Source organism: Hakea prostrata, chromosome 5 (genome assembly GCF_041222555.1).
Source record: "Hakea prostrata isolate BN-2017 chromosome 5, UWA_Hpros_2, whole genome shotgun sequence".
Taxonomy (NCBI): domain Eukaryota; kingdom Viridiplantae; phylum Streptophyta; class Magnoliopsida; order Proteales; family Proteaceae; genus Hakea; species Hakea prostrata.
The window spans coordinates 48,554,671-48,567,385 of record NC_142604.1 but is presented as its reverse complement, the minus strand read 5'-3'; the positions used below and the strand labels follow the sequence as shown (position 1 = coordinate 48,567,385).

Here is a 12,715-nt window from a genome sequence, read left to right as displayed (position 1 = left end):
TGTTCTTTGCACCAATTTTAGGTTTTGGGTTGCGTTTCCCAGCCCTTCTGAATTGCAATCCGTCTCCGCTGCCTTCGAAGAAATTGGTGGAATCCCAAATTGTTGCGGTGTTATCGACTGTACTCGATTCAGGGTTGCAAGAGAGGGGGATGACCAGGAGGACAGTGTAGCTGCGCAGATTGTGGTTGATTCTTCGTCTAGGATTTTGAGCGTTGTGGTGGGATTTCACGGTGATAAGGGTGATTCCAGGGTTCTCAAGTCTTCAACTTTGTACAGAGATGTGGAAGAAGGGAAGTTGTTGAACTCTCCTCCTGTTTTAGTCAAAGGGGTTTCTGTTCCCCAGTACTTGATTGGGGATGGAGGGTATCCTCTGCTTCCTTGGTTGATGGTTCCAATTGTTGATCCTGTCCGTACCTCATCTGAAGAGGATTTTAATGTGGTTCATCACTTGATGCGTCTTCCGGCTCTCAGAGCCATTGCAAGTTTGAGAAATTGGGGTGTACTTAGTCGCCCAATGGAAGAGGAATTTAGGACAGCCGTAGCATATATTGGTGCGTGTTCGATTCTTCACAATGTTTTGCTCATGAGGGAAGATTATTCTGCCCTCTGTGATGTAACAGAGGATTTCTCAGCGTATGATCAAAGCTCTCAGTATTATCGGGACACTACTAGCCTAGAGGAGAAGTCCATTGAGCAGAAAGCTTCTGTCATACAGAATGCGTTGTCGGCCAGAGCGAAGGAATTTCGGACTTGAATCCATGATATTTGGTTTTGACTGTATTCATTCTGTTCAATACATGGTAATATTTCTGGTCATTTTAACCTTACGCTTTTCTAGAGATGTTCTTTGTCCCCTGATCCAATTTGGTGGAGAACACCTGAAGGCAACATAAGCAAATTTTATTCTACAAACAGGGCTGTTACCCACTGTCCATGTCAATAATTCCAAAACAAATCTGATCAATTTATGCATTTAAATGCTCTCGAATGAATGCTTCAGTTAACTTTTTTATTACTAGAAATAAAGTGAATGATTTTCCAGTAGTGTAATATACGACATGAAAAATGGGCTGGTAAAAATTGGCATCTCTTATTTATTTTTGAAGAAGGGGAGGGGATGGGGAATTGGGATTGAAGTACTCATGGAACAAAAGATGTGGTGATTTTGAACCAGGTGTTGAGCAGTCCCAAACCAAAATTGACTGCTGCATCCAAACTAGGTGTCATCTGTGAATGCAAATTTGATAGACCTAAGCAGGGTTGTGGCACTGCTGAAATATCTCGAACAAGTGCAGGAGTTCACTGGATTCTGACAGTATCTCATTGTCATTGGCAACCATTGGAAATAATCAGAAATTTCTAATTGCTGCGAGGGAATGGTATCATTTAACTATCATTTGCTCTTGTTCATTTTATTGGTGAATTTCACCATGATTTCAAGTTCTGATATATACTTTTGTAACAAGGAAACATTGTGATATCATATGTATTAAATATGTTTCTCATTTTTCCACAAGCTATTGCAAGTTATTTCATTCTGCAGCACTCAGTCATCACATGGTCATGTAAAAAATCACAGCAATTACAGTGATTAACAAGGTATTTCCAGAAATATTCATAATTTAATCATCTCTCTCTTTTTATTTATTCAATTCCAAGGGTTTCTATGGTCTTTATTGGGAAGAGAAATTCTTTTAAATTTCAGAAGTTTACAAGATTTCTTGCAATATTTGCCATTGGAGTACATTGACTGGAGACAGTATTTAGACCTTGAATTTCTGCTTTGATTTCATCACACACTTGAGAAGTAAATGAGTATTCTGGCATGCTTGTGAAAATGTTACCAACGTGTCCCTTAAAATCATGGTGTTGGCTAAGGCAGGTCCTTTCAAGTTTCAACTAATCTATCTTGTCACAATGGAGTAAGGAGGTCCTGATCATGTCATCAATATTAGGAGCCGATGAAATGATATTCCTCTTCCATCAGTGTGATGGTAGGGTTGGTTCACTGCATTCTGGTCACAGGTTTGAGTCAGGGAACATCATTTCCGTAAAGAAGGGGTAAGGCTGTGTACATTATGTCCCAACCCAGAACCTGCAGTGCTGAAAGCCTCATGCACTTGGTACGCCTGTTTTTTTCAAATTCCATTTTATTCTTATACCTCAATCACTGATTTTTCATGAGCTGCAATTAATCAAAAATCCTTATGGATCCTCTTAGGTATATCAGGAATTTTGAATGTGTGAGATGCCTCTCTGAAAGGGCTTGGCAGTGGTCTATCCTTCTCCGTTCCTTTTATCTGAGTTCTCTTTAACTCCCACTTTCTCTCTTACCTGTCTTTGGTAGGATTTTTCCTCAGGTTGACAAACTATGCACGTACATATACTTTGGCACCGCCTGATTTTCTGTAGTTGCATCTTCTTCTGCTTTTCTCTTCAAATAAACCAGCACAAATAGACCCAATATTTTCTGCCCAATATTTTCTGCCCATCTCTTGTTTTTTCATATTTATGATTCATAAAGAAAGAGCCACTTAACGATCATGGTTAGAGCTGGTCTAAGAGTAACTCTGATAAGTGATAAGCTTTGAGAAAGTTGTTTCGGACTTGAATCCATCATATTTGGTTTTGACTGTATTCATTCTGTTTCATACATGGTAATATTTCTGGTCATTTTAACCTTATGCTTTTCTAGAGATGTTCTTTGCCCCCTGATCCAATTTGGTGGAGAACACCTGAAGGCCACATAAGCAAATTTTATTCTACAAACAGGGTTGTTACCCGCTGTCCATGTCAATAATTCCAAAACAAATCTGATCACTTTATGCATTTAAATGTTCTAGAATGAATGCTCCAGTTAACTTTTTTATTACTAGAAATAAAGTGAATGATTTTCCAGTAGTGTAATATACGACATGAAAAATGGGCCGGTAAAAATTGGCATCTCTTATTTATTTTGAAGAAGGGGAGGGGATGGGGAATTGGGATGGTAGTACTCATGGAACAAAAGATGTGGTTTTGAACCAGGTGTTGAGCAGTCCCAAACCAAAATTGACTGTTGCACCCAAACTAGGTGTCATCCTTGAATGCAAATTTGATAGACCTAAGCAGGGTTGTGGCACTGCTGAAATATCTTGAACAAGAGCATGCCTTCATTAAATTCTGACAGTATCTCATTGCCATTGGCAGCCATTGGAAATAATCACAAATTCTAATTGCTGTGAGGGAATGGTATCATTTGAGTTCACTAGATTCTGACAGTATCTCATTGTCATTGGCAGCCATTGGAAATAATCACAAATTTCTAATTGATGCGAGGGAATGGTATCATTTAACTATCATTTGCTCTTGTTCATTTTATTGGTGAATTTCACCATGATTTCAAGTTTTGATATATACTTTTGTAGCAAGGAAACATTGTGATATCATATGTATTAAATATGTTTCTCATTTTTCCACAAGCTATTGCAAATTATTTCATTCTGCAGCACTCAGTCATCACATGCTCATGTAAAAAATCACAGCAATTACAATGATTAATGAGGTATTTCCTGAAATATTCAATAATTTAATCATCTCTCTCTTTTTATTTATTCAATTCCAAGGGTTTCTATGGTCTTTATTGGGAAGAGAAATTCTTTGAAATTTCAGAAGTTTACAGGATTGCTATATTTTCCATTGGAGTACATTGACTGGGAAGAGTATTTAGACCTTGAATGTCTGCTTTGATTTCATTGCACACTTGAGAATTAAATGAGTATTCTGGCATGGTTGTGAAAATGTTTCCAATGTGTCTCTTAAAATCATGGTGATGGCTAAGGCAGGTCCTTTCAAGTTTCAACTAATCTATCTTGTCACAATGGAGTAAGGAGGTCCTGATCATAACATCAATATTCTTCCATCAGTGTGATGGTAGGGTTGGTTCACTGCATTCTGGTCACAGATTTGAGTCAGGGAACAGCATTTCCGTAAAGAAGGGGTAAGGCTGTGTACATTATGTCCCACCCCAGAACCTGCTGTGCTGAAAGCCTCATGCACTTGGTACGCCTGTTTTTTTTTAAATTCCATTTTATTCTTATACCTCAATCACTGATTTTTCTTTTGGGCTGGGTGAGCAAAGGAGTTTATGGCTCTTCTGGTTGATTCATTTCCATGTTTATCAATTTTTTCATGAGCTGCAATTAATCAAAAATCCGTATGGATCCCCTTAGCTATATCAGGAATTTTGAATGTGTGAGACACTTGCCTCTCTGAAAGGGCTTGGCAGTGGTTCTATCCTTCTCCATTCCTTTTATCTGAGTTCTCTTTAACTCCCACTTTCTCTCTTACCTCTCTTTAGTGGGATTTTTCCTCAGGTTGACAAACTATGCACATACATATACTTTGGCACCACCTGATTTTCCGTAGTTGTGTCTTCTTCTACTCCTCTTCAAATAAACCAGCACAAGTAGACACAATATGTTCCACCCATCTCTTGTTTTTTCATATTTATGATTCATAAAGAAAGAGCTACTTAATGATCATATTGGAGCTGGTTTAGGAGTAGCTACAATAAGTGATAAGCTTCGAGAAAGTTGTTTGAGGTGGCACGGTCATGTTTAATGGAGGCTTGTAAATGCCCCTGTATGGAGAAGTGATTTAATCCAGACTGAAGGAATTAGAAGAGCTAGGGGCAGACCTAGGATGACATTAAGAGAAGTTTGCATAGCTTAGGCCTTATATCTAGTATGGCCTTAAATAGAGCTGATTGAAAGACAAGAATCTGTGTAGCCAACCCCATTTAGTTGGGAAAAGGCTTCTTCTTCTTGTTTTGAAAGAAAGAACCACTTAATGAACTGCTGATGACGTTGACTGTAAACACATATTCTATGTTCTTCCACTTTCCACCTAAAGCAGTGCAAAAAATTTTATTGCCATAGAAGAGTGCAGCAGAGATAAAGACCCAACATCTCCAACATTCCAGAGTTCATTGTTTCCTACTGGATTTCATTTCACCTCTAGTAGGAAAAAGGAAAGGATTGTCTTTTACTTCCCTATCCGTTGATATCTTCCTTGGTTACCTTTCATCAGAACCAGCATTTGGTATCCATCTGAAGGTCTGAAGCTCCAACAAATTTGTATCTTTCCTTCAATATTTAGGGTAGACTTTAACTAGAGCAGCCCATTATACAATTTGGCAAATCTCTGCGTGTAATGTTTTTTAATTTAATTTATTTATTTATTATTATTTTGGTTTGGGGAGGGGGGCAAGAGGTGGGTGGGGTTGGGGGGAGAGGTGTGTGGATGTCTTAGTTGCAACTCTGTCCCCTTAAAGAAAAAGGTAAAAGATGGAATGAAGGCACTGTCAGAATGCTTTTTTCCTTTTTTGTTTGTATAGGTTTCAAAGTAACAGCCATCATCAGCCCCTTCCCCGCAACTGCAGAGAGCTTTAACCAGTCCTGCCATTTGTAGTGTCAGGTGCACCTGTTCATCAGTGAAGAGTTGATACCAGCTTGTTACAGGAAGAAGCTTTTGAGTGCAGTCTGGGCTGTAACCATGCTGAGGAATGACTTGTGATCTTCATATCTTTTGGAATCTCAGGTGCTGTTGCATTGATTCACAATCTAAAAACTACTGCTAAAGCTGTTTAATCAAAAGGCTTCTTGAGGTTTCAGCCAAGCAGTTTCCTTGCTACCACCATCTGAAATTAAAATTAGCAAGTTGGGCTAATGATTTGTGCTTTGAGGAAGTTGGTGAATGTCCACTTTGACACTTTGCATCATGGATCATCCAGATGTATGGTGATCAAAAAATTTGGTCCAATTCATTGATCTGCTCCTTTATGGAAATAACCAGTAGGTTTTTCTAGAAACGCTTTTGTCTAAAACAATCGTAGACATTGATATTATGAGATCTGCCAGAAGATGTGTCTCTTCAAGCAAAAAGGGTACCCCAGAGAGTATGACACAACACATGGGTCTATCACAAACCCATTGGTGGAACATCGAAGTTCAACTCTTTCTCAGGATCACCATATGTAATGTTGACTGAGTTTCACCTTTCATGACAACCATTTTCTCTGTTTCAAGATTTATGCAATGGCTAGTAGAGAGATTGAATTTGGGCATTCTGTTGTCAAAAACCTTTCGGTCAGTACCCTTACCTCCACCATAGTTGGAAAGGTAAATGTTACCTTGAGCTCTATTATTCCTTTTACTGGAATTTGCATTTTCCTCATGTCTCAAAAATTAAGCAGCATTATGGACAATTAGCAGGATATGTATGATGTAACTCAAGCTCCTCAAATGGATTTGCTACTTTGCTAGCGCCACTTTACCCAAAAAAGCAGCATCATTGTAAAGCCATCTGCATCCATTTCTTTGATCTCCTCATGGATTATGGAATATATAGACCATCGAGTGTAAATTCATTTTCAAACATACCTGTTTCATCTTAGCAGTAAAGAAAGCAGATGACAAAATTGAAAATGGAAATTGTGTATGATCCACAAGAGGTTAAGTATCTGTTGTTTCATGTATTAAACACTAACAAGTTTATTTGAGAAATTTGCTATAGGTGCCCTCCACGAGGAATTATTGCCTTGCACTGTGATGGTTTCCTATTGATCGAGGTTGCCACATATGGGGGGTATGGTGAGGAATGATAATGGAGAAGGAATTTATGCATAAGCTTGGAATGGGGATGTTCATTCATTGCTGCACATGGAGATGGAACCAATTTGGTAGGGAGTTGTTTAGTGTGTAACAACAGATCTACATCAGACATCAATTAGATCAGACTCTTTGTTAGCAGTCAAAATTCTCAATGAGAAAATAATGTGCCCTTGGATGGTTCAAGAGTTGAAGAGCAATACTTTGAAACTCATGAAACAATTTTCTGAGAATGGAAGTAACTCATGTTTGGAGGGAAGTGGATAGACCTGCTGATTATATGGCTGGATTGGGGACCGGAGTTCCGAGCTAATTGTAGAAGTTTCTTAGTTCCCTGAGAGATTGGGAGGCATGGTTCTGGAGGTTGACTTGATTTCCTATAGGGGGTTTCACTTTGTTTTGCAAGGGGTTTGTCCCTGCTTGTTTGGATCTCCTTTGCTTCGGCAAAGTCTGTTTGACTGTAGAGGTGAAATAGAAACCTTATTTTGATCCTTCTCTGTTCTAATACAATTTGCTTGCTCATCTGGAAAAATGTAATGTAGTACAAGTTCAATTGGGTCAGTTCTAAAACCGATCCTGCTTAAGACCCAACAAAACCATTGAGAATTCAAGCCAAACAGCTAAACTTCAAAACCCCTTGGAATCATGAAGGTTTAATTGCCTTTCTTTTTCTTCTTTTCTTTTTTGGGCTAAATCAATGTTTCTTGAGAAATATCCATGGTATTAATTTTCTTCAGTCATAAAATTCCTAGGAAGTGAATATTCCATTGAAGTATAATATCCCAAAATAGTTAACGTTTTGTTCATGTCATTTTAGATAGTTGCAGGTATTATCAACTGCCAGGCATCATAGTTATTTCAGTGTTCATTATGTGATTTCTTGCAGCTGTCCCTCAGAATTACTCACCATGGGCCATCATCGAATCATAAACCAAAAGCACCAGTTTCTTATCTCAAGAGAAATCAACAATTGTTCAGTTGGAAAGCAGGACCATTGATAAAGAGAAGCATGAAAACCAAAACTTCAAGAAACAATAAGAAAACAGGGAGGGGGAACTAGAACTGTTGATATGATGGATTTATGTCCACAAAATGTCTCGTTGAGACTAGACTTTATGTTTGACCATTAAGACTAACTACAACCATAAGCTGAAATCAGAAGTCCTATAAAACTTAAGAGCATGAATAACCAGAGACAAAGCCTATAATGATAATTGCCCAGTGAAGTGATTTTTGAGGATAGTGAGTGAAAGAATGGAACATGGAAGCATGTGTTTTGAATCTTTTGATTAAGCTTTCAGTTTGGGTGAACTGATAGAATTTGGTGGGTCTGATGACACCCCTGGTTGACTGCCTTCAGCTGAAAAATTGTGGACAAGTGGATCCCAGGGTTCCTTTACTCATGTGTTAAGTCCAATGCACAACAAATCAGACGTGCACTTAACTTAGGCTGTTAGAAATTTTCCTTATACTAGTTGCTGAACTCATAGATCAGCAGAAGAGGAGATGGAGAACAGAGCTAATAACTACCTTGTTTCTTGATGGTGTTGCTGCTATTTTATCCATAAAGCTGGGTCTCTTTCCTAGGCCAGATTATCAATACTAGAAAAAGGGAGAGGGGGGGGGGGGGGGATCAACTCAGGGATTTTTATACAGCAAAGTCAGGGTACCATTTCTTATGTAATCGAAGGGAAGCTCATGATAAAGAGGCACCGTCATCATCCCACCAAAGTGAGTACAAGCAGAAACATAGCAACACTTTGAAGAAAGTATGGAGCTGTAAAAACTCTCCCAGTATAAGAAATTCATATGAAAAGCTCTTGCAAATGTCTAGCCACATCATGAAGCCTATATGAGGAGAATAACGAGAGATCGCTGTTTTCCTACCTGTGAAGCAGCCATAGAGACCCCAAATCATTTACTACTTGACTGCCATTTGCTCAGGCAATCTGGTTTGGTTCTATACTCTCTTTTGCACCCTCAACAGTGAAACCAAGGATGAAAGAGTCAATAGATCCATGGGGCTTAAACTATGGCCAAAATCCTGAAGCAAGAGATGAAGAGTTTCTAATCTCTCAGCCACTGTGTTGGAATTTGTGGATGGCCCAAAATGAGAGGATGTTTGGGGCGAGAGATTGGACACCATTGGAGGTTATTAAGAAAGCAGAGAAGGAATGCCATGAGTACAATTCAACAATGCTAAAGGAGCAAATGGACAGCAGTTTAGCACCTCCCCATAGGACCCATCAAGGTCAACCCCCCAACACTCCACCCCCCATGTTTTTAGAACTAAAATCAGATGCAAGTGTTAAGGGGCACAAAAAGGGTATTGGTCTCATCATTAGGAACAACAGGGGAGCTTGATTGCTGCTTTCTCTGAACCTATCTCCCTCTCTTCTGCCTTACAGGCTGAAGCTACAGCACTAAGAGAAGGTCTTCTCCAAGCCACTTAGGAAGGAATTCAAAACCTACAGGCAGAGGTGGATAACCTTCAATTGGTGAAGTTGCTGAAATCTAAACCAGGAGGAATTCTAGACCTACAGGCTGAGGTGGATGATAACCTTCAGTTGGTAAAGTTGCTGAAATCTAAACAAGGACCTAAACCAGTAGCACTCCTCCCAATTTTATAGGATATTTTTTACTTGAAATCCTACTTTATCTTCTGCTATTTCTCTTATGTATCCAGGGAAGCTAACAGCACTGCCAACTCCTTGGCAAAGAAAGCCCAGTCCTGTTCTTTTAGGACTGAATGGCCTCCCTCCTCCCCTTGGATTTCTCAGCTTTGTAGCTCAGAATTCCTTCACTTTTGGCTCTCATGAATGAAATGCAACATAACCCAAAAAGAAAAAGAAAAAAATAAAGATAATTTTCCTTCTCCTCTATCATATGTATTTTATTTGTCATACCAGCCACAGGAAATTGGGAAAGCCATTCCACACCAACAAATGTAATCGACCTAATAGTTGGTGACTTGGTGGGTAGGTGTTGTATTCACCAACTTCATGTCAATTTTCAAAGTTATCTCTCATGTGTTATTTGACTTGTGTTGTTAAAAATAATTTTGTTTTGCAGGGAAGTTTGATGTCTTTAAAATCTCATCATATAAGATTTATATATTTAAAATAAATAAAAAAATAAAGATTTCATGAATGAAGAAAATTACAAATGACTCTGCTTGTGTGAAAGTTTTCGACGCCGATTTTACCTTTATTTATATAAATTAATTAATTAATAAATAGAGAATTTCTTTATTATTATTTTAAAATTTTAAAATTTAACAAACAAAACCTTTAAGCAAAAAAAATCTGTCCATAAGTATGATCTATCATATCTATCATTTTCCTATCAAATATACATTTTTATCCGTTTTGAGGAGAGAGACATAAGAATATTTACCTATGTAATATTTTATTGTTGTGAAATTTTATTCATTTTCTATAATTTATTAGTTCAAAGAATTTCTACACAATCAAATAATATATTTATGATTCTTCTTATTATTTCTTTTACTTTTAGAGCATGGGAACTCATATATATAAATCTCCATTCAGTTAAAATTTATAAAGTATTGGAGAAGTATAGAAATTTATTTTATGTTTGGATGGGAAAAATCATTATATATTTTTGGAGAAGAGCTTGGGAAATGTGGACTTGTGGTACCCACTTACCTACCTCAACCAACTTTTTGGTTACCAAACACGCCCCACTAATTTGGTGCCAATGACTTTTGTATCCTTTTCTCCTTCAGTGAGGTCACCAAAACAATGTGTGGATCCTAATCCCTAACCGTGTGACTTGTTTCCTTTCCCATCCAAAAGCAGAAACTCTCACATGCCATGCATGTATGTATATACCATACCATACATACATGCATGTATGCATATTCATCTCATTATTTTTTTTTCATTATTTTTTTTTCAGAGTAATGGACATAGTCTCTCATTCATCTCCAAATGAATGATCTAACGAAAAATATAGTCAATGTTCGTAATCTCAAGCTTAAATTGATTAGTTTTGATAAGACCAATAAACTCGTAAGTCACTTGAGATCAATAAGATTTTATAGATATTTGAACTGAAAATAGATAATCTTGCTTTGGAGATACCAATCATGATATGAGTTCTAAGTATCAATATCTAATTGTCTTCTAACTAAGAAAAATATCTAATTGCCTCATTTGAGAATTCATGTCAATTTTACATTTTATCGATTCAAACACACCTTAATAGTTTCATAATGTACAATTAAAGTCATGAAATCCAATGACTAATGTATCTAATACTAATCTTATTGAGCTGATATCAATCCAATAATCAAATCCATCAATACCCATTTCCATATTGGTGCACTAGAATCATTCAATAGTCTCAACCATAAATATACATCATTTACCAAGAAAAAAATCATAAATGTACATGACATGATACATGGGTGATGGTACCATCATCATCCTCTTCTTCTTCCCTGTTGGGGTTGGTGAGTGTAGTGGTGGGCCCTGACCATATTCAACAAAGTCTTTGTTGTTGGTCAGTCAGCGGGCCAGAGATGGGCCCACATTTTTTTTAATCTTCTCCTCAACCTGAAGTTCACCAACTCCCTTGCTATTCTTCCCTATAAGATCTGCCTTCTCATTGCTCTTCTGGTCCAGGTTCAGCCTTTCAAGCTTCACAATCTCCTACACAAACAAACCAAGAAGAACAGCAACAATGGCAACTACTGGAGAACAACAACAAACCCAGTCAGGAGAACAGCAACAACAAACCCAAGCAGGAAGGCACTCAGAGGTTGGCCACAAGAGTCTCCTTCAAAGTGATGCTCTCTACCAGGTTCAGATACCCACTTTAAACTTAAATTCTCATTTCTCATGGTTCCTCTTCAGGCATGGAAATTTTGATCTGGTTCTATTGTCGTTTTTTGCAGTATATACTTGAAACCAGTGTGTACCCAAGAGAGCCAGAAGCCATGAAAGAGCTTCGTGAGGTCACTGCCAAGCACCCATGGTGAGTTGAGTTGAGTTGAGTTGATCGCGAGTTATAATAAGAATCTGAAGTTGAATCTTATTAATTTTGGGATTTTTGATCTGAAACAGGAACCTCATGACCACCTCCGCAGATGAAGGTCAATTCCTGAACTTACTACTCAAACTCATCAACGCCAAGAACACCATGGAGATCGGTGTTTACACTGGTTACTCTCTTCTCGCCACTGCTCTTGCTCTCCCCGACGATGGAAAGGTACTTTTTTTAGATTCAAAATCGGTATAAATAAATAAAAGTCACAAAAAACCCACTCTGGAAATGAGATTTGTTCCCTCCTCTGCAGATTCTGGCCATGGACATCAACAGGGAGAATTTCGAATTGGGTCTGCCGAGTATCCAAAAAGCCGGGGTAGCCCACAAGATTGATTTCAGAGAAGGCCCTGCTTTGCCCGTTCTGGACCAATTGCTTGAAGATGTAAGTGAAATCTCCACTCAAATCGATCGCAAATCACCTCAATTCGATCTGGGTTGCGATAAATTGACGATTGGTGTTGTTGCAGGGTAAGCAAGGAACGTTTGATTTCGTCTTTGTCGACGCAGACAAGGATAACTATCTGAACTACCACAAGAGGCTGATAGACCTGGTGAAGATCGGAGGAGTGATTGGTTACGATAATACTCTCTGGAATGGATCGGTGGTGGCGCCGCCAGATGCTCCGCTGCGTAAGTACGTGAGATATTACAGAGATTTCGTGATGGAGCTCAACAAAGCTCTAGCTGTTGATCCAAGAATCGAGATCTGCCAACTCCCCGTCGGCGATGGAATTACCCTCTGCCGTCGTATCAGTTGATTTGAGTTTCTATATTCGCTCTCTTTAAAACAAAAAATCTTTCTTTGCTACTTTTTTTTTCTTGAAGACAATAAGAACAAAAGAGAAAAAAGAGAAAAAAGAGATTGTGGTTGTTTGGTAAGATATAATGTTGTACAATGGTGGGTTTTAATGAGGGTATAACTTGTTAATATCCCCTGATCATCATGTCATGATATATTTGAAATTCATCCTTAAATGCATTATTTGGTGTCT

At 38.2% G+C, this 12,715-nt stretch overlaps 1 protein-coding gene across 1 annotated transcript; it reads left to right on the top strand.

Moving 5' to 3' along the window:
* The first annotated feature begins 11,284 nt into the window (after positions 1 to 11,284).
* CCOAOMT1 (S-adenosyl-L-methionine-dependent methyltransferases superfamily protein) lies at positions 11,285 to 12,715 on the top strand. The gene is made up of 5 exons (XM_089157422.1): positions 11,285 to 11,477; positions 11,572 to 11,651; positions 11,741 to 11,885; positions 11,974 to 12,105; positions 12,191 to 12,715. The coding sequence occupies exons 1-5, from the start codon at positions 11,358 to 11,360 to the stop codon at positions 12,479 to 12,481; spliced, it is 768 nt and encodes a 255-aa protein (XP_089013548.1). The 5' UTR covers positions 11,285 to 11,357; the 3' UTR covers positions 12,482 to 12,715.

Excerpts from the sequence above, each read along its gene's own strand:
- CCOAOMT1 (XM_089157422.1), top strand. The coding sequence starts at position 11,358 with ATGGCAACTACTGGAGAACAACAACAAACCCAGTCAGGAGAACAGCAA. Across the intron at positions 11,478-11,571 it reads AAAGTGATGCTCTCTACCAG|TATATACTTGAAACCAGTGT; the intron begins GTTCAGATACCC and ends CGTTTTTTGCAG. Across the intron at positions 12,106-12,190 it reads TGGACCAATTGCTTGAAGAT|GGTAAGCAAGGAACGTTTGA; the intron begins GTAAGTGAAATC and ends GTGTTGTTGCAG.